Source organism: Mchenga conophoros, linkage group LG7 (genome assembly GCF_057382185.1).
Source record: "Mchenga conophoros isolate Kocher_MC1m ecotype Shallow Benthic linkage group LG7, M_conophoros_male_GT1.1, whole genome shotgun sequence".
NCBI lineage: Eukaryota > Metazoa > Chordata > Actinopteri > Cichliformes > Cichlidae > Mchenga > Mchenga conophoros.
This window is the reverse complement of record NC_140532.1, coordinates 3,947,829-3,968,476: the sequence shown is the minus strand read 5'-3', so window position 1 is coordinate 3,968,476 and position 20,648 is coordinate 3,947,829. Positions and strand designations below refer to the sequence as shown.

Below are 20,648 nucleotides of genomic sequence, written 5' to 3'. Positions count from 1 at the left end.
GAACAAGCAGTACCAGAAACAACCTGCAGATCACCTCCACTGCAGGTTAACAAGTTCAGCAGTCCTGTGTGGGGACAAAGTAAACAGCCTCATTGAAACGAAAGCCTTCCAAATTCAGGTTAATGAAATGAGTTGTGCGGTGGATGAGGTGGGAAATAAAAAATAAAAGTATCCGTGATTGATTCTTTTCACTTTATTTCAGTACGTTATTCATACAAAATAATCTGTACAAAGGCTAAAATAGGTCATAATTTTTTTTTTTTGCATAGAAGGAACAGTGATGGAAAAACAAAAAGCCCGGGTGGAATGGCACAATAAACTCCACTCACTATCGCACACAGGCCCGATAACAATTAGGTTAAAAGGAGGGGATCAAGCTGTACACAAAAATACTGAGCTTTTCACTCCGCGCTGTTGAAGCGTGAGACAAATTGGCAATGGTTCCCACTTTCATCATCTTCACTTTGTTCTTTAGAAAAAGAACCTCTTCTTGACTGGCTCACCACCATTAGCTCATCTCAGCATCTTTAGGACAACAGTCCCTCAGGTTTTGTTATGCTTTTTTTTTTTTTAAAAAGAGCCCATTTTCAGACAGGGATTGTATACACAGAACACTTCATGTATCATGGGATCTGCTGACGCCACTTTGCTCTTCATGCCGAGTCTTCCACTCCACCCCCCAAACCCCACAAACAAATTCTGAATCAAATCTAATTGACGGCAACATAAAAAGGGAATCCGAAGCATCAAGTCATTAGACAAGAAAGGCAATAAGCGTACTGTACCGAGAGATTTTTTCTGACACTCTTTCCTTTATTTAAAAAATAGTTGATTTAGCGAGTAAAGAGAAAGTAGTGCACCAGCTAGTATAGATATTCAGAGTGCTTTTACGTGTAGCAGAAAACTCCACAGGACAAGGCTGGCAGGTATCAGATAGTGCCACCCAGCAGAACACAACATCAAACACACCATTTCTAGAGCATACATTTCCACTGCTCACATATTCAGCTTCAGCACAGGGGAAGGATTAGGAGCAGATTACAGAAATAATATGTCGAAGGTGGCAAAAAATGATTCTGACACACACACAAAACGAAAGGAAACAACAACAAAAAACAGTTTTTATGTTCAGAATTTTTCACAGCAGACGAAACCCAATTACTGCATGTGCATCCTTCCTTCACCATTTCCGTGGCTTACTGGGAGTGCTTCCTTGGATGAGACGGAATATTTTATACTCCTTCAAAAAAATCAATTAAAAAAAAAAAAGAAATCATGTTTTACTAAAAGATGAAAATGCAGTCAAAAATATATGAGGACTGTACTGACGCAAACACAAATTTACTGAACATTTACACCGCTCTCGTGCTTGAAGCGAAAACAGAGGCAGGAAATCTGGCAGACATAAAAAGTGGATAACATACAGTACAAGTGTCTGTAAGTGAGCATAAAAAGGGCACGGGCTGTCAGAAAACCAGCCTGTTGATGTGAATGTTAGGCGAAGTGGCAGAGGTATAACAGTAAGTTACATCACTTGTAAAATGGGCATATTTACAGTGAGCTGATACACTGGAGCGAGATGAACTCTGTTGTACAGTCGTCTAACAGTTCATGCTCTAAGAGTACAGAATGGGTCCTGCACTGGCAGTTTGAAGAGATACTGCAGATTATAGCTGCGCGTCCTAATTCAATTTAATTTGATCCTAATACAAAGAAGCACAACGACAAAAGCGCAGTATGTCTTTTGTGGACTTTGCCTGATACTATATGCCAGATTTTCCTTCTATTTGTTCTACATTAATTGCTTTAACCGCCTGCATCGCTGAAACACAGAAAAGGCATTTTTGCATGTTGTAGAGGAACACTGCAAAGACTAATCCTCTAGGAAAAAATGCTTAATGATGTCATGTACTCAAAGTGAACTACAAATGGGGGGAAAGCCAATAAAAACAGAACCTACAACAAGAAAATCAACAGCATATTGTATAAAAACAAACATTTAAACAGCAGAAAAGTGTACAAAACGAACATAATTAAACAGCCGCCCCCCTTGTTAAAATGGCATTCATCCCCGCATATTACAAACACAATGTAACATTGACATAATCATGGAAAATGGGGTAAGGATTTTACACAGAGAAGAAAATGTCGCCCCAGTCAGATCAGCCGAGAGCAAACAGGGGAGGTCAGGCTGAGGCTCTGACCTCCCAACGGATTTGCTTTATTCCCACTATTCTGCATTCTTGTATTTCTGTTACATGTGCGGCTATCTCGGGTTTCCTTTGAACCTTTTTTTTTGCAGTAAGGATACAGCACAGCCTCATTTGCCAAACTGTTTTGAGCTATTCCTCCGCTAACCCGTCTCAGGTACCTTACGAGTGCTTTAAGGGGTCCAAACCACATTGCCAGTTACTGAATAGCGCCAGGTGTCTGCAGAGTGAGGCAGTAAGTAAGGGATGTGTTGAGTTTGTGGAGGCAGCCGAGCAGAGGAAACGCGATCGCTCGTGCCTGCACTGTACATCAGCAGCTGTCATGTTTCCCCCATGGACACAACAGGAAGAGTTGGAGCATATGGGGGCAGACAGTGTATCACAGCCAGCAGGGTCACTGCACAAAACAGCACAAATTTGTTGCTTCCTGTTGCAAGAATTCCCCTTTCTCTTCCTAAAACTCTCCCTTAAATGAAGAAATCATCAGACTAATTTTTCCTAAAATGCCAACAATGACTTCAGGAGATACTCTGAAGCATCTCACATCAAGGGGGCACGTGAGTAAATGAGTGGCTTATTTTCTTTGTTAGTTCAGGTAGCAGGAATAGACAGTACTTCATTGATGCGTCATTCAAAGCAATAAATTTAATTGCAGCTATAATGTAGGAAACAATTTAGAACGCAACCACTTGTAAAAGTTTAATTGGCAGCTTCCCTGGTAGCCAAGCTCAGCTCTACTGGTTACACATGAGCAGGCGATATAGGCTATAAATGGGAGACTTGACTTAACTAGGTGGTAAAACACAATCCTAAATTCCTCTCGTGCAAGTACAGTACTCTGCATCATAAAGATTCCACAATTCCAAGGTTATATGAGCTTTTACTGTGTTCTGAAAGAGTTGCTACTGAATTGAAGTCCAACCAACTTGCAGGAATCTACAAACTGAATCGGCTTGAATGGATGAGATGAAGAGAAACAGGGCATAGTGGCAAACATGACAATACAGGTCAACGGTTCAGTAACAGAAATTCAAAATAAAGATGGTAAAGACGCAACTGTGGTAAAATATCAGCTTAAATAGACAATTTCTTTAAAATCTTCCCTCTGTAGTAAAAACCTTTGTGCAAAAAATCTGCTAACATTCTGTTACAAATGTTTTGTAATTATTGGCCGGCTTATTTACTGCTATTTTTTGTTCTTGATTAAAATATAGCAATCTTCCCACATCTCTAATTGCACTTGCTTTGGAAAGCACTATGTCACAACTGAATACAACCTTATGATTCCAAAAGCTACAGTGATCCTTTGACAGTAAGCGAGGTCTTTATTCCACTGTTTCTTTGGAGATTTTGAAGCCTAGAGCAGACACACCGGAGGGCATTTTTTGAAGTCGCCACAGCAGATGGAATATTTTCAGTCTCCAGGAGGAAGGCTGGCACTCTGGCCCCCTGCAGTGAATGTAGATGTAAACAGACATAAACTGATGTGTCCTACAGGGCATGTTGCCATACATATCAGTCTGAGCTTTGATCTGGCAACACTCTCACACTCCCATCTCGCCCCACCTCTGGTTGCTGCGAGAAAATGAAGCCTACGTAAAATTGAAGGGGGTTGCAAACCGGAGGTGTAAACGTGTGATGAGCAGGAATGTCAGCAGGAGCACTGGATGGAGCATGAAACTCATTGCTGCCTGACACGGAGAAAGAAAATTAGAGTGAAAAAGAAAAGATAGAGGCAGGGTTGAGTTGCAAGCCGCCGAGAGAAAGCACGAGGAGTGCGGTGTGAATGGATGAGATCTTCAGTACAGAAAGGCTAGAGCCACCTCTGTTAACGCTATTGATAGCCGAAACGAGACAGTGTGTCTGCTCGGTTTTTGCTCCATCCTGCCCTTGATTCTAAGTGTTTCTCAGTGGGTTTTTTCTCCTCTGCAGCTTGAACTGTGTGATAAAATGCATGCGCGTACACAACCCAGTCTGCTTTCTCAAAGGGGGGACTTTATCACCTAGATCTCTACAGCTGACAGTGCTGCTGGAGCCCTAATAAACAGCCATTTTACATCATTTATATTGTCTAACAGGGAACGGGTACGCTGCTGCGTGGCAGCACAAAATGCATGTGTGCGAGTTTGTTCGCAGACAAATGTTTGGTGTAAAATGAATCCACCGATGACTCCTCGTGCTTACGCGATGCTCCTCCATGAAGCTCATTTCACCTAAACCTCTGCATCCTTACGTGCCTTTGCCCGTCTGCAGCAATGTTACCTCAAAACCAATCCCACACACATACCCACACACACATTGCACCGATTTGTTCGACACTTACATTCCACAGGATGATATACTTACAAAAGCAAATCCAACAAGAAAACAATACGTTTAAAATAAAAATAATAACAACGGTCATTTCATTGATAAATCAGTGAAGTAGAAAACTAGCATGCCATGTTGGATCTTTTTCATTTACAAGGGGAAAAAAACAGGGCTAGAATTTAATAAGCATGAAGAAAAAAAACTCCACATGAGGTGGAGGGTTTTGTCACTTTCGTGGGTTTTTTCGCCCTGTGGGGCTGTTTGGGCATTTGTAAAGTCTTCATTGTCTCAAAGTCTGTCTTTCCCTCCAGCAATTGGTTAGTTCAAGCCAAAGAAGAACAGAAAAAGCCAAAAAACAAGTGTACTCAAGAGAAGGGACAACATATGGGATTCTCTTCCTTGCCAAAAGTAGGTGCCTCTTCTCTTCCAGTTGTGTTACTCTTTGGCAAAATGAATGGTGAGAGGAGACAGCAGGACAGAGCAGCTGGAATCTGTACAGACGATCTGAGAAGGGGGAAAAGGATGCTCTAAAGAGGGAAAGCATGGATGTATGTTTGAATCAGAGTCTTTATCCCATCAAGCACTGGGGCTCCTCTCCATTTGGTGCTTGTCCCAAGGCTAAGCGTCATACTTCTTTCCCGTTCTGTGAATGTGGTGGAACAATGTCATGGAGAATGCCATGCCCAGGAGCTGTGGAGGAAAACAAGGAGATCGTGAACACATGCTCGTGTCTGTCTATAGTATCTATTTATGTGTAATATATGTGCAGGTGTGTCCGTGTGGTCTATTTATGTTGATGCCTTGGGCTGCGTTTCTGATGCACAATGAATCGTGTGCTGAATCACGAACACATTTTAGTTCAGTTTCTTTTTCTCAGATGGCCTTCAAATGGAAGCTCTGGAATCTTTGTGATGGCAAAATGTACAGTGTGTGCAAGCATTAAGCCAGTGAAGTAAATTGAGATGCCATTGAATCAAAGTAGCCAGCTATGTCTTTGAAGTTTCCATTACCGCTGATACTTCCACATCAAACACAGTCGCAAGGCTGATCCTAAAACCATTATCTGGCAAAGTTGTGATGACAGGGAAACTGAAAAATACTGAATGCTGCATAGTTTTTAATAAAAAAGGAAATGTGGACTCCACTGGGGATCCCTATGGTCTGTGATTAGCTGGGGAAAGCTGCTGATTCGCTTTTGGTTTCACTCAAAACCTAATTCGCAGAGCGGCTTCAGAGAAAATGCCACCTTAAACTGGCGTCAATCCAAAAAAAAGTGCCATTTTAGGTAAACATCCAGCTGAGACGGAATTAGGACAGATGAAAAAGTGCTTCAGAGCCAACCCAATTATTTACATCTGAGCTCATCTGTCTCTGACAGAAAGTTTCTGCTGTCTGCTTCATTCAGTCTGAGAGACAGGATGACAGTTGCTCCTGAAGGATGCTTTAAAGCTCAATCACAGATTCCTGCTTAAAATGTGGAAATATTTCTGGGATTTCTGAAGCATTGTGGATAAACACACACCGTACATACCATATTTTCCGCACTATAAGGAGCACTTAAAATCCTTTAATTTTATCAAAAATCAACAGTGTGCTTTATAATCCGGTGTGCCTTATGTATCAGAATCAGAATCAGAATACTTTATTGATCCCTAGGGGAAATTATAAAATTCTGGTTGTGCTTACTGATCTCGAACCAATTTTATGCGGTACACGGTGCTCAAAAATCTGTCAAAAATGTTTCAGTACGACTTTGGTAAGCTATGAAGCCGCGCAGCTTGATGGATTGTTGGAGCATTATGGCTGCTGTAGTCAGGAGCCTCGCGGACTCGGTGTAATCTGGGTCCAAAAATCTGTCAACTTCAGGTCCCAAAGTCAAACGAGCACTGCGGCATCACTGAGAGTTAAAAACTGTCTAAATTCTTTCATCTTTAATAAAATGATCAGTGTTGTTGCTTTACCAGGTGTAACAATTACGTTTAACATCCAGGCATCCATGAAAACAGAATTAGTTACATTTAACAGAGTTAGAAGTTAGCAGGAAGTTAGCTCGCTAGCTTCCACCTAAACCTGATATTGCATGTTCTGAATAAGAGATTTCTGAAACAAATTCAAACGTATAGCTCTGCTATCACTTCCAACATAAATGAAGACAGAAAACTAAACAGCAGTGACGTTTGTAGGGTTACTGAAGTTGGGCTAGCTGGTATATAATGATGCGCTACGTGATCGCTAGTGACACAGCTATGTTAGCATAGCATAAACACAGTGAAGCTAACTTTTTTTACACTCGATAAAAGTTAACATGAGAGTTCCCGATGGTTAGGGACAAATGCAATCACATGGCAGGATGCTGTAAACAGACCAAACTTCAGTCAGGAGAACAACTGAGATAATCCATCCACAATATTAGGTTAGTCATTAATATACTGCAACAACATGGGAATAGAGCAGCTGCCAGAGAATTCAACAATTGTACGGAAGTGGAGGAAGCAAGAAGAATGAGCTGAGTAAAGTTTGACTTATCTGACTGTTTTGTTTCGCTTAATGTGCCTTATGGTCCGAAAAATACGGTACTAGCTTTTGACAAAGTTTGTTATTTACAGCATGTTTCTGGTCCCAAATCATTAAAAAACAAAAACAAAATAACATTATGGGACATTAGCTTTATTTATGATGCTCTTCATTGTCACGTCTGCAAATATTTCCCAACTTTACCTCTGGTTTGGCCTGAATCAGAGGAGGATGTGTGTGCGCCCAGAAGTCTCAGTGTTCTGCACATGCCTGATGTGCGTTTGGAGGAGAATGTGAAATTTAACAAATTCTTCAGAGCATAGTGTGGTCATATATAATGCACACATTTCTCTGATGTGACTGTGCAAGAGCTACCCCTCCCTGAGGACATTATTACGTGCAGAATCATACAAAACTCAACAGGGAGATTTGCCTTCCTTGGTGAGGACACCTTGCTCTGAATGAACCATGAATTCATGCATTAGCAAAGTGAAGCCTTGTCCTGCGTGCACGCAGTCACAGACATATCAGGCTAGGCAGAAAGAAAATATTGAAAAACAAGTCTTCACAGCATCAAAAATAAAATCAAGGGCACGGACATACAAAATGAACTGTACATCTGAGAAATCTGTGTCAAATATCATCATCTATGTGAAATGTAAATATTGTACCGAAAGGTTTCATGGGCCGAGATATTAAAATATTCTGCACTTGTCATGCACCTTGGCAGCAGAAGAAGTGAAAAGGATTGGAGGGTAAGGTGCAGTCAGAGATGTCGGGTGTTGTTAGGGTTGCCAACTCCCTGAAAAATAAATAAGGGACACCTCGTGGCCAGGACCGGGCGACCCAGTTGTCTTCACCCTTCCCAGTGTGGTGAATTTTCTAGCTCTTTTTTTGTGTGTGAAATGATTTTTTTAACCATTTGACTTGAAGTTGATTTAAGTAGATGCATATTCTATTCTTTGTGATATCAACACATGTGAAACAAATGATCATTTAGCTATTTATTTTTAGCTCAAAATGACAACATTAACACAATAAAACAGGTCTCTTTCTTAAACAGAAGCCTGTCATGCTTAACTTTTGAGAATATAAGTAAATCTTTCTTTAAAAGAACTCTGTCCTGCTTAACTTAAAATAATAGAAAACAATAGAAAGAAAAATATTCTTGTAACAGTGCCAAGCTGGTCAAGAAGGCTCACCAGCGCCTCTTCTTCTTGAGGACTCTGAGGAAGAACCACCTGTCCTCAGACATCCTGGTGAACTTCTATCGCTGCACCATCGAGAGCATCCTGACCAACTGTATAACAGTCTGGTACGGGAACTGCTCTGCCTCGGACCGGAAGGCGTTGCAGAGGGTCGTGAAAACTGCCCAGCGCATCGCCGGAGCACCACTTCCTGCCATAAAAGACATCTACAGGAAGCGGTGTCTGAAAAGGGCTGGGAAAATCATCAAAGACCCCAGTCACCCATCACATGGACTCTTCACCCTCCTGGCCTCTGGGAGGCGCCACAGGAGCCTCCGGACTAAGACCACCAGGTACCGGAACAGCTTCTTCCCCACAGCTGTCAGACTCCTGAACTCTGCCTCCTGACATCTGACCCACGTTAAACTCATGGACTGAACATACACACACCCACAATGGACAACTGTACCCTCAAACACAATAATAACATGGACTGAACCACCACTCACAACCACTAGCACTTTATATAGCCTCTGTAGAAACTATCTACACCCTCACTTATCTTAACTGCACTACTGTATAGCTCTGTGTAAATAATCATTCTGTACATTCGATAATCTTTAATCCTACAACTGTTTACAACTTGCATAGTTCACATTTCTGTATAGCTGTATATCCCAGATTCTGTAAAGTTATTTATTTCATATTCTGTATAGTTTTTCATATTTATATCCTGTTCATATCCTGTACATAGCTTGTACTCACTACAGCCTGTACATACTTATAGTTATAGAATATTCACAACATACTTCATACCGTGTACATTATAACATACCATAATAGACCCATTTCTGTAATATACTCACATATCTATATTATTGCTAATATATATTGTAATATATCTATATCACTAAAGCACTTCTGGATGGATGCAAACTGCATTTCTTTGCCCTGTACCTGTGCATGTGCAATGACAATAAAGTTGAATTCTATTCTATTCTATTTAGTGCATTTAGTACAATTGGCTTCAGTTGAGGTATTATTTCAGCTTTTCTAATGCTAATCAGCTGCTCCCGTTTGAAAACCCGCTTGTTCCCATGATTACGCATCTTAACTCATCATCATTATTCACCTATGTATTACTTTTATGTATTAGTCATCTATTTGTTGTAATCATCTATCCTTGCAGTTGTTTATTACACAAAATAAATTCTATTATCACACTTCTGGCCACATAGCGCTGATATTCACTGCACATGCCCATATTAACTTTTTCCAGCCAGGTGTTTTCCTTTTCCCATTCTTCCCTTTGTCTGAGGGGAACAAACATTGCTGCTCTAATGCTGGGCTTACACTGTGCGGTTTTAGGCCCATTTTGAGCCGATTTTTGAGTGATCGGACCGATTTTGGCCTTCATCGTGCGTCATGTAGTATACGTTGGGTAACGAGAAGTGATTAACACCTCACGACCAGCTCCCGATCATCAATCGCTCGTGAGGGTGTCACCACAGCTGCTCACGCGCAAACACGTAAACGTTGGTGAAAAAGACGTTGCAGCACGGCTGTGCAGCGTGTGATCTGGACACAAGCGATGGAGGCACAACTTGTAGAACTTTGGAAAGCTCATCCGAGCCTTTTCGATGTGGCCTCACAAAATTATCACGACCACAACAACCGTGAAAATAGTTGGATTTACACTGCTGCTCATTCACAGCCTGATCAATGTTTTTCATTAGCAATTTAGCAAAGTTGATGGTGGTGGTGTGTCTGTGTGAGTGAAAGACAGAGAGAGAGAGCGACAGATTTTCTGTTATAACCTTCATTTTATGGCGGGGGTAACTACTTTGGCACAACAGCGGCACAGTGTGAGCACTCAGGTCGCATCAGAGCATCGGGCGGTACAGTGTGAGAGTACATCGTGACCTATGAACTTCTAACCCCTGTGAGTCAATCGTGCAGTTTGAGCAGGAGCTGAATAACGTGACTGAAAAAATCGCACAGTGTCTGCCCAGCTTTAGGTGTACTGTCGTCCGAGACTTGCACCGCAGTGACGGCGTTTGTTTCCCTGTTGGCCATGCTTGTTGTTGTGGTCATCTGTTGTCTTCCGGTATTTTCTCCGAAAGCGACCTTTCCTCGACCAATGAGATGAGCGGTAATCTGAATTGTCATACTCGAATTGTCATAAGTGTGCTGTCAGCTCATTGGTCACAAAGCAGGAGAGGGGCTGGGAATTATGTTTTCCAACAAAGCGTTAATTCCATAAACATTTATAGACTACTTTTGGTTCTCACTGTATTACGGGACAAAGTGCGTCCCTTATTAGCTCAATACGGGACGTGTACTTTTGTTTCGAAATACGGGACGATTCCGTATTTTAAGGGACGGTTGGCAACCCTAGGTGTTGTAGATTAAACGGACTTAGGAAAAAAGGTGCACCAGACAGCTATTGCCACAGAGGATGATTCAGGAAAAAGACCAGATCTCTGCTGGATCTTATAGTGAATTTACAAAGTCAAGGGAGTGTGAAAACATTCTCTCAAGAAGGTGCAAATTGAAGCAAGGACCCCTGACAGTAGGGCTGTGCGATATGACCAAAATCTCATATCCCGATATAAGAATTCTATCATCCGATAACAATATAAATCACAAAAATGTAACATTTTCTGTAAATTCTGTGAATCTCGGGCAGCTCGACTTGCGGGAAGGGTTTCCAGCTGCGCGTCATGTAGCTGGAGTCGAGTGTTTTAACCGATGCATGAAACTATTTTTAGACATAAGTTGTAAAGGCCGCCGTTTTCTTTGTGAGTATTTATTACACGGCGTGCTGCGGGGAAAAGCCTGTTCTAACGTTTGAGTCTGAGGTTTATTTTTTTAGCACCTGGCGGCTCTTTTATACTTCTCATCCGTAAATAATCTGCTCTTTCACGTGATTCAGTTAATTTTGAAAAGTCTCAACAGGATCTTGAGCTTTATTGTGAAAGGTTTATGTGGAACATAAACAAGCAGACACGCGATGCTGTTACCGTCGCTGTTGCTAACGACAACGCATAAAAACAGGCGCTTGTCCGTCAGTAGTGTGGTTATATTAAATATAAGAGAAAGAGAAAACTTTAAGAAATTAATATAGCCACTACAGTGACCATCAAAACCATGAAAAAATATTGCCATAAACAGTTTATTTTGTGACACCATGAAACAAACGATAGCGTCAAATGAAACGATAGACGTTTTTATATCGCCGTCCGATATATATCGTTATATCGAACAGCCCTACCTGACAGGTTGCCGGTAGTGGCATATACAGACAGTCTAGCATTCACACTAACTTTCAGTTGTTACATGCGTGCATGAACTCATATTGTTGTCCACCATGCTCACACAGGTTTCTGTGCAGTTAGCTGTGCTGGCTACCTAGCGCTATCACCGCTTCTGTTGAAACACTGGCTAACCGGAGTGAAAAAAACAAAACAAAAGACGTAATACAAAAAAGTCTTGCAGTCAAAATTTGCACAAATACGGTTAAAAAAAAAAAAAGGTTCCCCGTTGTTCTGTGAGTAGACACTTTTAGAGTGCAATCTCAAAGTAAGTGGAAATACTACATCCTGAAGAGACACTGAGATAAAGAGGGATACATCTGAAGCAAAGTTTAGTAGCAAAAGACAAACAGAAGCGCCAGTGGAATTTCTACCACCACTTGCTACAGAGCCTTTAATCTGCGACTCTATATTCAGCATCTCTGCTCTCCTGTCGTCTCATAGCTCCTTATATCATTCTTGGCACAAAGCCACTTCACACATGATCAGGGTGCACAAGACAGGAGCTTCAATATTTCAGGATGTGCTGGAGCCCAGAATGCCCACTGAGCATTAACCTTTTAATTGTTTTCAATGTTGGCAAAAGACACAAAGCAGGACAAACAGGAAAGAGTTGTTTCTCACAAATCCTCCTACCTCCACTACCAAGATGACCATGCCTATGGTTCCCAGCAGATACTTATTGTCATCCAGCCATTCCTCCACTTTCTCAAAGCAGCCCTGAAAAAAGGAACAAAACCATGTTAAAATACCATTAAAATATACATTTTCAGTTTATGACACTGTAGTTGGAGCGATGGCTGCCCCCTGTTCAGTTACCCTGGAGAAAGCTCAATCATCTGGTTTGCAGTTTTCCCGCAAGAAAGCATTTCTTTAATGTGAGCTATACCGTAGGATGGATAACTAGCAGGTGAGTTATTAAACACAGCTGAGTTATTGTGAGCGATGACATTTATATGCAGACGTATGGGACACATAAGCCGACGTGCGCACTAATCGTATGCTTAAATACATTCCCACCTGGGTTCATTCAAAGGCTACTCATTGGCAGGGATATAACGCGAAACACTTAAGGGCGGTTTCAGCAGCAAAGCTGTGCCCCTGCTGGTCTGTGGTTGCTGAGGCAGCATGTAAAGTTAACTACAAAGCGTGTGGCCATCTCCTCTGGGCAAGATTACACACAAGCTTTTAATGATGAGCTTTCCCAATGGGCCAGCTCAATGTCTGTCTTTTCTCATTTTGGCAATTATATTACAGCTTTTAATCCTCTACTTTGGACACGCTAACGAACCACATGCCAGACCAATAGCAGATTAGAGTAGCAATACGAGGGAAAACTGGTGAGCATTGTGCTACACGGTTTTGTGAGAAAAGAAGAGCTGTTGTCTCGAGAACAATAGAAAAATCCATTGGATTTAGGCAATAAGAGGAAAACTTTAAAGCGACTTTAAGTACCCACAAAGTGTTGGAAAAAACAACAGTGGATTAAAGCTTACAGATGCATGCCTCTTTTGAATTCGGGGAGCAGAAATTGGCAAGTATTGTATTTTAGAGCAACAAAAGTGTAATTTAAAGGCAATATGTTAGAGCACTTCAAATGTGGTGTTAAAAAGTAGGACGCTGTGGATCTAACTTCCCAATGCATCACGAGTTAATGGGAAGAAAAGTATCAACAACCCCCAACACGGAGCAATTGTTCACTCTGTAGTCACTTTGTGTTTTTGTTTTGCAGTCCCTTTCTTTCACTTTTCAGTATTTTTCTTGTTCCTCTTAATTTGTCTCTTCGCAGCTGTTCATCAGTATGCTTGTCCGCACCTCTCTGTAGTAGTTTTCTGCCTCGACTTGTTTCTTGTTGTTTTCCTGTTATGGACATTTTGCATTTTGAGTCTGTTGAAGTTTCTATGGTGGTTTTGTCTTTGTGGTTCTTTCACAGCTCTGCAGCTCTTTTGTTAATTTAAGCCAAAACCAAAAATGCACGAACAAAATCATTTCAAACCAAAACTTCTCGTACGCAAATCCTCGGTGAAGCACAACTGAACACTGCAACAACAGTGAGAAAACCCGTGATCACTAAGACGATGTAAGTATGCTGATTATTTTAAATTAGCCTAACTGTATGAGCATAGTCATAACATGACCTGTTAACAGTGCAACTTAATTTGTTAATGAGTTGGGAGTTAAGTGAGTTTGGGACCCATATGGAGAAGAATTGTCTAAAGCAGGGGTCTCAAACTCAAATGAGCCGCGGGCCACTTCTGGCACCGTCACCTCATTGGAGGCCACTTCAGTGTCCAAGTAGTACAAAAAAACAAACACGAAAACACCCACTAATATTTCCTAAAATGTAGTGTTTTGTTTGTTTTATTTAATTCCAAATATTGTGTAACAAGACAAAATTGCAAACATGAACACAATTTTTTCTCACTCTTAACTGTCTGAAGCCTTTCAGTTTCAGTTGTCATATGTAAGTTAGCACAGGGTCAACATTGCAGTGAAATGTATTTGACGAGCAGAAGACAGTCACTCAGCAGTGTAGTACAGTGTAGTACAGTGTAGTACAGTAGTTTCATTGAACTACCAAATAAACAGCTCTTTCTGGCCAGACACGTGGAAGCACTTTTGCTACAATTTTGTTTGTATTTAACAAAATAAAAATGCAGACATAAGCGTACACATTAGTCTTTGATTGCAAGTGAAAATTGTTTTCTTTCTAAATAAATCTCTCCCTGAACTAATACAGCCCTCAACATGTTTGCACGCTCTTGTTACCTCGCTCAGGTCCGCGGCTCTGAAACGTGGTAAGGAGACTCTGGCTAATACTTTGGGCTCCATGTCGGCTCATGGAACGAGCTTTACTGTCTGGGTCAACTTTGCTAGCGAGAGACAGAGAGAGGCGTTGAAAGGCTGCTCCAGCAGAACTTTATTGTTTCGGAGGAAAACACGAACACGGTGTACAGTCGAGTCTTAATAGCTTACTGGGCTCGTCAGGCACTCTTTTAGGCTGCAGTGGTTATTTTTTATATTTACATGCTTCCATCTCCCGTTTCTGCTCGGTAGCGCCTCGTACTTTTCGACTTTCCTTTTTCCTCCCTCCCTCACGCTCACACACAGCGGGAGGGGCGGTCCCACACGCTCTCCCTGCAGCAAGGACTACACCGCACATGAGGCTACAGTCTTAAAGGGCCATGCCTGTAACACTCTGTCATGTATTAAATCATTTTTTGTATAATAATTAAAAAAAAATTTTCTTCACATCAGTATGCGGGCCACAAGTAGAGGTGACGTGGGCCGCAAATGGCCCGCGGGCCGCGAGTTTTGGACCCCTGGTCTAAAGAATCGAAAAATACACTTTTTGAAAGCCCAGAGCACAGCTGCAGCAGTAATCAGGATGTACAAAAGAGCCATAGTAACACTAATCAGAGCCACAGTGGCCCTCCACCTGAAACGCCACAGACAGCGCACTTCTTCCAAAGTACAGCTCTCAAAATCGGAAGAATAAGTGGTTCAATCTCACAAATGGAAATTTGAATTTTAGCTTAGAACATTGCTTAATGTCAGGCTCTATATACGTCATAAAAACCCCTCCTCACTCTTCTTCTTTGGCCTAAAACTGAAAGATTGAATGTTGCTAAAGAGCTGAAAAACAGCCTGATGAAGATTAGGATCACAAGATAAATTGGTTTGGCTGAGATGGGGATGATACACAGCGTGACGCTCGTCTGATTGTAAATATGGTATCTAAAAGTTTCAAGGACACCGGATGGATGTTAGACAATGTCAGACAGGTATCTTAATTGTGTACTTGAGCACTGAGGAGTAAAAACACATTGAGAAGTGAAAAATATCAGGTGCTGGAGATGTTGGAGATTAAATGGACTTAGGAAAAAGGTGCACCGCAGACAGCTATTTTTATACAGCATGACTCAGGAACAGAGCAGAACTCTGTTTGGATCTTGTACTGAATTTACAAAACCAAGGGAGCAGAGAAGGACAGGGAAACATTTTCTCAGGAAAGGGCAAATTGAAATAAAGACTCCTAATACTGAGCCACCCCATCACAGGGGGAGCATTTATGAAAAGACAGACAACTGTTTTACAATGACATATTCATACCGCGGGGACGCTAAAACGATTTTGTTATGTAGATGCACCAGTCGAGACCTTTTTGCTATTCTGGTTGTCCACTGTGCTTACGTCCCTCCATAAAAGAAACAGGCCTGTGCAGCCTAAAAAGGCTTCAGTGTCAGTAAAAACTTCACATGTATATATTTTGTAGGCGCACTGAGACTGCAAGGCAAAACAAGATAAAAAGAAAGAGTCTGGCGGTAAAGTGAAAAAAGCAACCGGGGTTCCTGGTGAGAGCTGAGAGCACTCTGAGTTGTTGCAAAAACGCAGCATAAACAGTCTGCGCGCACACACACACACACACACACACGAACACACACACACACACACGAACACACACAGCCAGCCAGTTAATTGCTGGCTACCTCAAGTTAACGTCTGTTTCCGTTGGTACATTGGCTGACTCAAGCAAACGAACAGATTACACTTCAGCACTCAAAACTGCACAAACGTGGCAAAACAAGTTTGGCTTCGTTAAAGCAGTTTTAGAGCACATGTTCTAAGTAAATGGAAAACCTACTATGAGGAGAGACAGTAACAATACAAAGAGGGATAAATGGTACCAAAAAAGCACCACAGAACGACACAGGAAATCCTTCCTGCCCGTGACCGTCTCCCTGTGCAACTCCTCCATCTAACACACTGTAAACACTGCCCTGTTTGCACACGCTCTGCAGCTAAATACCAAATGACAAAGTTCAGTCAGAGTCAAATGTCAATCATATATATTCCACCTCTGTAATATCCTTTGTCAATATTCTTGATATTTATAACTGAGTGACTTGTATATATTAGTGCTATTTCTTAAATTTGTAAACTCTGTAACATATTCAAATAGTTTAGTCTGTAATTGTTAAAGTCTTGGAGTAACCACATCATTTCCTTAAGGATTAATAAAGTATTCTGATTCAGCAGTTTTGGGCCCAGCATGTTTCCTATAATCTGGACAAGAATATTACGTGAATCATACAGAATACTTTCAGACTATCAGTTTTAAAAAGAGAAAAGTCAAGGCAAACTATACAGCCGAGATTAGGTAGAAAATGACTCTGTGTATCATTCATATCCTCCAAAACAAAAACTTAAATACAGTAAGTATATTCTGTGGAGTCTGTCATTTTAATACAGTAAATCTGTTAGTTTTGAATATTTTATAAAGAGCAGACACGTGACTCTTATACTTAAAAGCAAAAGCAAAAGACTGAGAAGCAAAACTCAACTCATCGGAGTCCAGGTCAACTCACCCTGTTCCAGAACATGTTGGTGGAGTTCCGCCCACAGTTCTGGTAATGCTCCTGGCAGCAGCGATCAGGAACTACTTTGTCCTTCAGGGCCTCGTGCCAGTCGGTGTATCCTATCACTCCACAGCATTTCCACTGTTAATGCCATACAAATGTCAGGTGGAAGATGAGTTAATGCTCTGTGTCCTCAGTGGCCCCAAAAAGCTCAAACAAACTTTAATTAAAAAATGTAATTGGTCACTTTCCTTTAAAGGACAGCAAAAAAGGACTGAAGTGTACTTGGACAGCCAGTTTGGGCTTTTAAGTTCACTCTAACGCCACAGCTACAAGCCAGGACATACATTAGCTGGAATATCTGAATAGATTTTAGTCATTTGTGCTTAAACATTCACACTAACGTTTCTCATATTGTAAATGCATGGCGTTACTTACCTCTGCCTGGATGATGTTCCAGGCATTTCGCAGGCCTATGTTGTTTTCTGAGTTGTACAGAGCCAGCCCATCCTTGAGATCCTGTTTGGCATTCTCACGCACCTGGAGAGGATAAAAGAAAACATTAGCCTTAGTTAGAGATCTTAGTTTGGAGGGGTTGTCTTTGCAAGAACAGTCCGGTGAGTTGCACCATTCAATACCTCTTTATGTCGTCTTTGTATTGGAGCAGGCAGTTGAAGCTTGGGTGTTTGTAGAGGTGCACTCGGATTATTCTACCCTTTTCAAACTGTCAGCATCCTTTTCACACAGATGCAAACAGTAGTGGCAGGTGTGCAGTTAAGTGCTTTTAGTGGACTGTGTATGACCGACGAATCATTAACGCAAAGCAATCCGACACTACAATATAAAGACATAAAATGCCAGCGCCTTCACAGTTATGGGTAACCTCTTGTCTTGTCAAATAAAAATAACTCTGCAACAGTAACGCGGACCGCTGTGTGATGTCTGAACGTCTGACACGTCATGTGTCGCTCACACGCTCGGCTTCAACATGCCCTTCAGCAGTGCTAGCAAATCATTTTCCTCTTGAGTGAACACCAACAATTTGCTCAGGGTTGTGCCATGTCTGAGGGAGATTAATATCTCATTCGCTGTGTTAATGAGATACAAAATCAGAGCTTTAGCTCTCCTGCAGTTTCATATGCCTGTGGGGATTTGCTAACTGCCAGGACAGATTGAGAGGCGCTTTAGATACGGGGTAATTATGACTAGAAAAATGACATGGACTGCCAGAATCACGCTGTACATCTTCACGGGCAATAAAAGTAATATCACAACAATAGGAATGCACTTAATACTTAAAGCTTGGAGTTAAAGAGTGTGATCAGGAAATCTGCACAGGACAAGAGAAGCTGCATTAGCACGGTCACGTCCAGAAACAACAAGGTGATTTTAGGTGTCAGTAAATCCTTTAGTGAAAGAATAAGGACGAAAGTAACAATAAGCAGCCAGAAGCCTGGCTTCTCTAAAATAATAACACATTTAATATCACTTGACTTTCTGTCTTACACATTAGAAATAGTACAAACCCAACTTTCCTTTGACTGTACAGAAACGACATTAAGCTTTAAAGTCATTCACTGGTTCAGTACCCTTGTTATTCAGCTGCAAGGCTTTTGAAATCTATTTGCTGAATTAGACATTCAAACTGAATTTTTACTGATTAATTAAAATTTCTCGGGCAATAAAATGCTTTAGTAATCATTAAAAATGCAAACCCCATTTAAAACATCCTCTAAAAGCTTTGAAATAAGACGAGAATTATTTCAAATCCCATTCTTGCTCCTCGGCCTGCAAGTTTGCTGATGCAGATCTTGGTCCTCGTGCAGGAAAATGAAATGAAGAACAGCAGCACCATCAATCTCTGCCTTATGCTTTGTTTCTATCTGCTATCTTGTCTTCTCCATCAACAGTAGGCTGTATGTGATGTTGCTGGCTCATTACAGACTCCTCACACAGCCGCTGGAGAGCAGGGTCCCTCTTATTGCAATAAAAGTCTTCTTCCGAGTCTCCGATAAGTCACTGCACATCATTTTTTTGTGTCTTAGTTACAGTGTGAAATGAAAGTTAATGATCCAGATTTACCTCTAACGAGAGGCAGACAAATGAATACAGAACAAACAGGGAGTTGGAGGATCGTGCGGCACGCCGACCCTTTTCCTCCTCGCCACAGAAGCAGACAAAAACACGAGGCGATTTCTCGACTAATGCTTACACTGCCGGTCCTCGAAAATGTTGACAAATAACAGGCCTGCACCGTGCTGTGGCAACATCCGACTTCTGGGAAGTTTTGCCTGGATGTTGCCACGCAATATTTCACGTGTGGCATGTAGACAAAGCCCTGAGACAGAGCTCATATGTCTCATTGCATAGATAAGCTTGTAGTTTCCTCTGTGATGACCAAGTCCGCACACAGCAATATACGACTGCACATTCATCACAGAAATCTAAAGGGTTCAGCTTGGCCGGCTGAGAAAACACTCATAATTCACAGAAAAGACAAAAAAACAAAAAACAAAGAAAGACAAGAAGATATGCATGTGAGGGCGGTGGAAGGAGAAGCCTTTCTGTCCAAACTGTTCACGTTCCCCGTCAATGATCACAAAAATAGAGCAGAGAGCGGGTGGTAGATTGTTGGAGAAACACCTGTCCCAGATCTGGTGACATGGTAACACCCAGGGGAGCAGGTACACTGAGACCTGTGAGGTTACACTGAATGCTCATTACCAGAGTGTGTGCCACGACAGAACTGACTGCTCCAATTTCCAAAGACGTGAAAGAACTGATCAATTCAGAGAAGGATACAGCCACCACAGAGGTGGGGGAACATCTGGCTAACGACTGGTGTCTCAGCAGGCTGTTTTGAAAATGCTGTGGAACATTTAGAGTTCCTCACGCAACACGGGAGAGCATTACATATTTACATGAGATTCTGTGAAAACAGAAGTGTCAAGAGATTTATTCTAAAGACACTTCTTCAGCTGAGAGTCAGAGAGTGGAGACACACACGCTGCAGTTTTTACTTGCAAGGGCGGTCACAGAGCGCTGACATCAGAGTGGGGGCCCTGTGAAGTGCGCTCTGTTACCGCTCTGGTCTTTATTTATATACAAAAGTAGGCGCATTCGTTTATTACATTGGAATGTGGATGTGTATATTAGGGGTGCAACGATACTCGTATCGATATTGAACCGTTCGATACAGTGCTTTCGGTTCGGTACGCATATGTATCGAACAATACAACATTTTTAATTTATTTTATCAACTTTCCTTCTGACGATGCTCAGAGGATCTGCGTTCGACTACTTCGCCTAGGCTGCACTGTCGAGCGCAGATCCACTGAGCGCAGCGCAAGCTAGCAAGACAGAAGCTAAGCTCGTTGCAACATGGCAAATTGAACCTCCCCCACCCTCATTCAGATCTGACCTTTGGAATTATTTTGGTTTTCATGTGACGTATGACCCTGAAGGTAAGCGTGTCATGGACAAAAGTAAAATAGTATGTCGGATGTGCCACGCAATGCTCAGTTACATTGGTGGGAACTAGTGCGTTAGCGCAGTTAGCTCGTTAATGTGTTGACGCAGTCCAGCCCCACGCACGGGGCGATCCGAGGTAGCTCGTTAACGGAGCTAGTGCAAAGACAAGTGGAAGCAGACAAAAACAACAAGCACGCATGCTACAAACTTTGCCCGACTCATTTAGACAGCCGTTAGCACAGGATTCTCCTTATGGGGACCTGATATGTTTAATATGCTGCT

General features: G+C 41.8%; 1 protein-coding gene across 2 annotated transcripts in view; it reads right to left on the bottom strand.

Annotated features, from left to right (window-relative positions):
- Positions 1-178: 178 nt before the first annotated feature.
- Positions 179-20,648, bottom strand: part of tspan9a (tetraspanin 9a) — a 187,922-nt gene continuing 167,452 nt past the window's right edge. For both annotated transcript variants that reach the window (XM_085281606.1, XM_085281605.1), the window contains 4 exons: positions 17,334-17,435; positions 16,905-17,036; positions 12,172-12,255; positions 179-5,210 (listed from right to left, as the gene is read on the bottom strand). In XM_085281606.1, the coding sequence (XP_085137732.1) occupies positions 5,139-5,210; positions 12,172-12,255; positions 16,905-17,036; positions 17,334-17,435 (390 nt within the window). In that variant the 3' untranslated portion in view covers positions 179-5,138. The remainder of the gene's footprint in view (positions 5,211-12,171; positions 12,256-16,904; positions 17,037-17,333; positions 17,436-20,648) is intronic.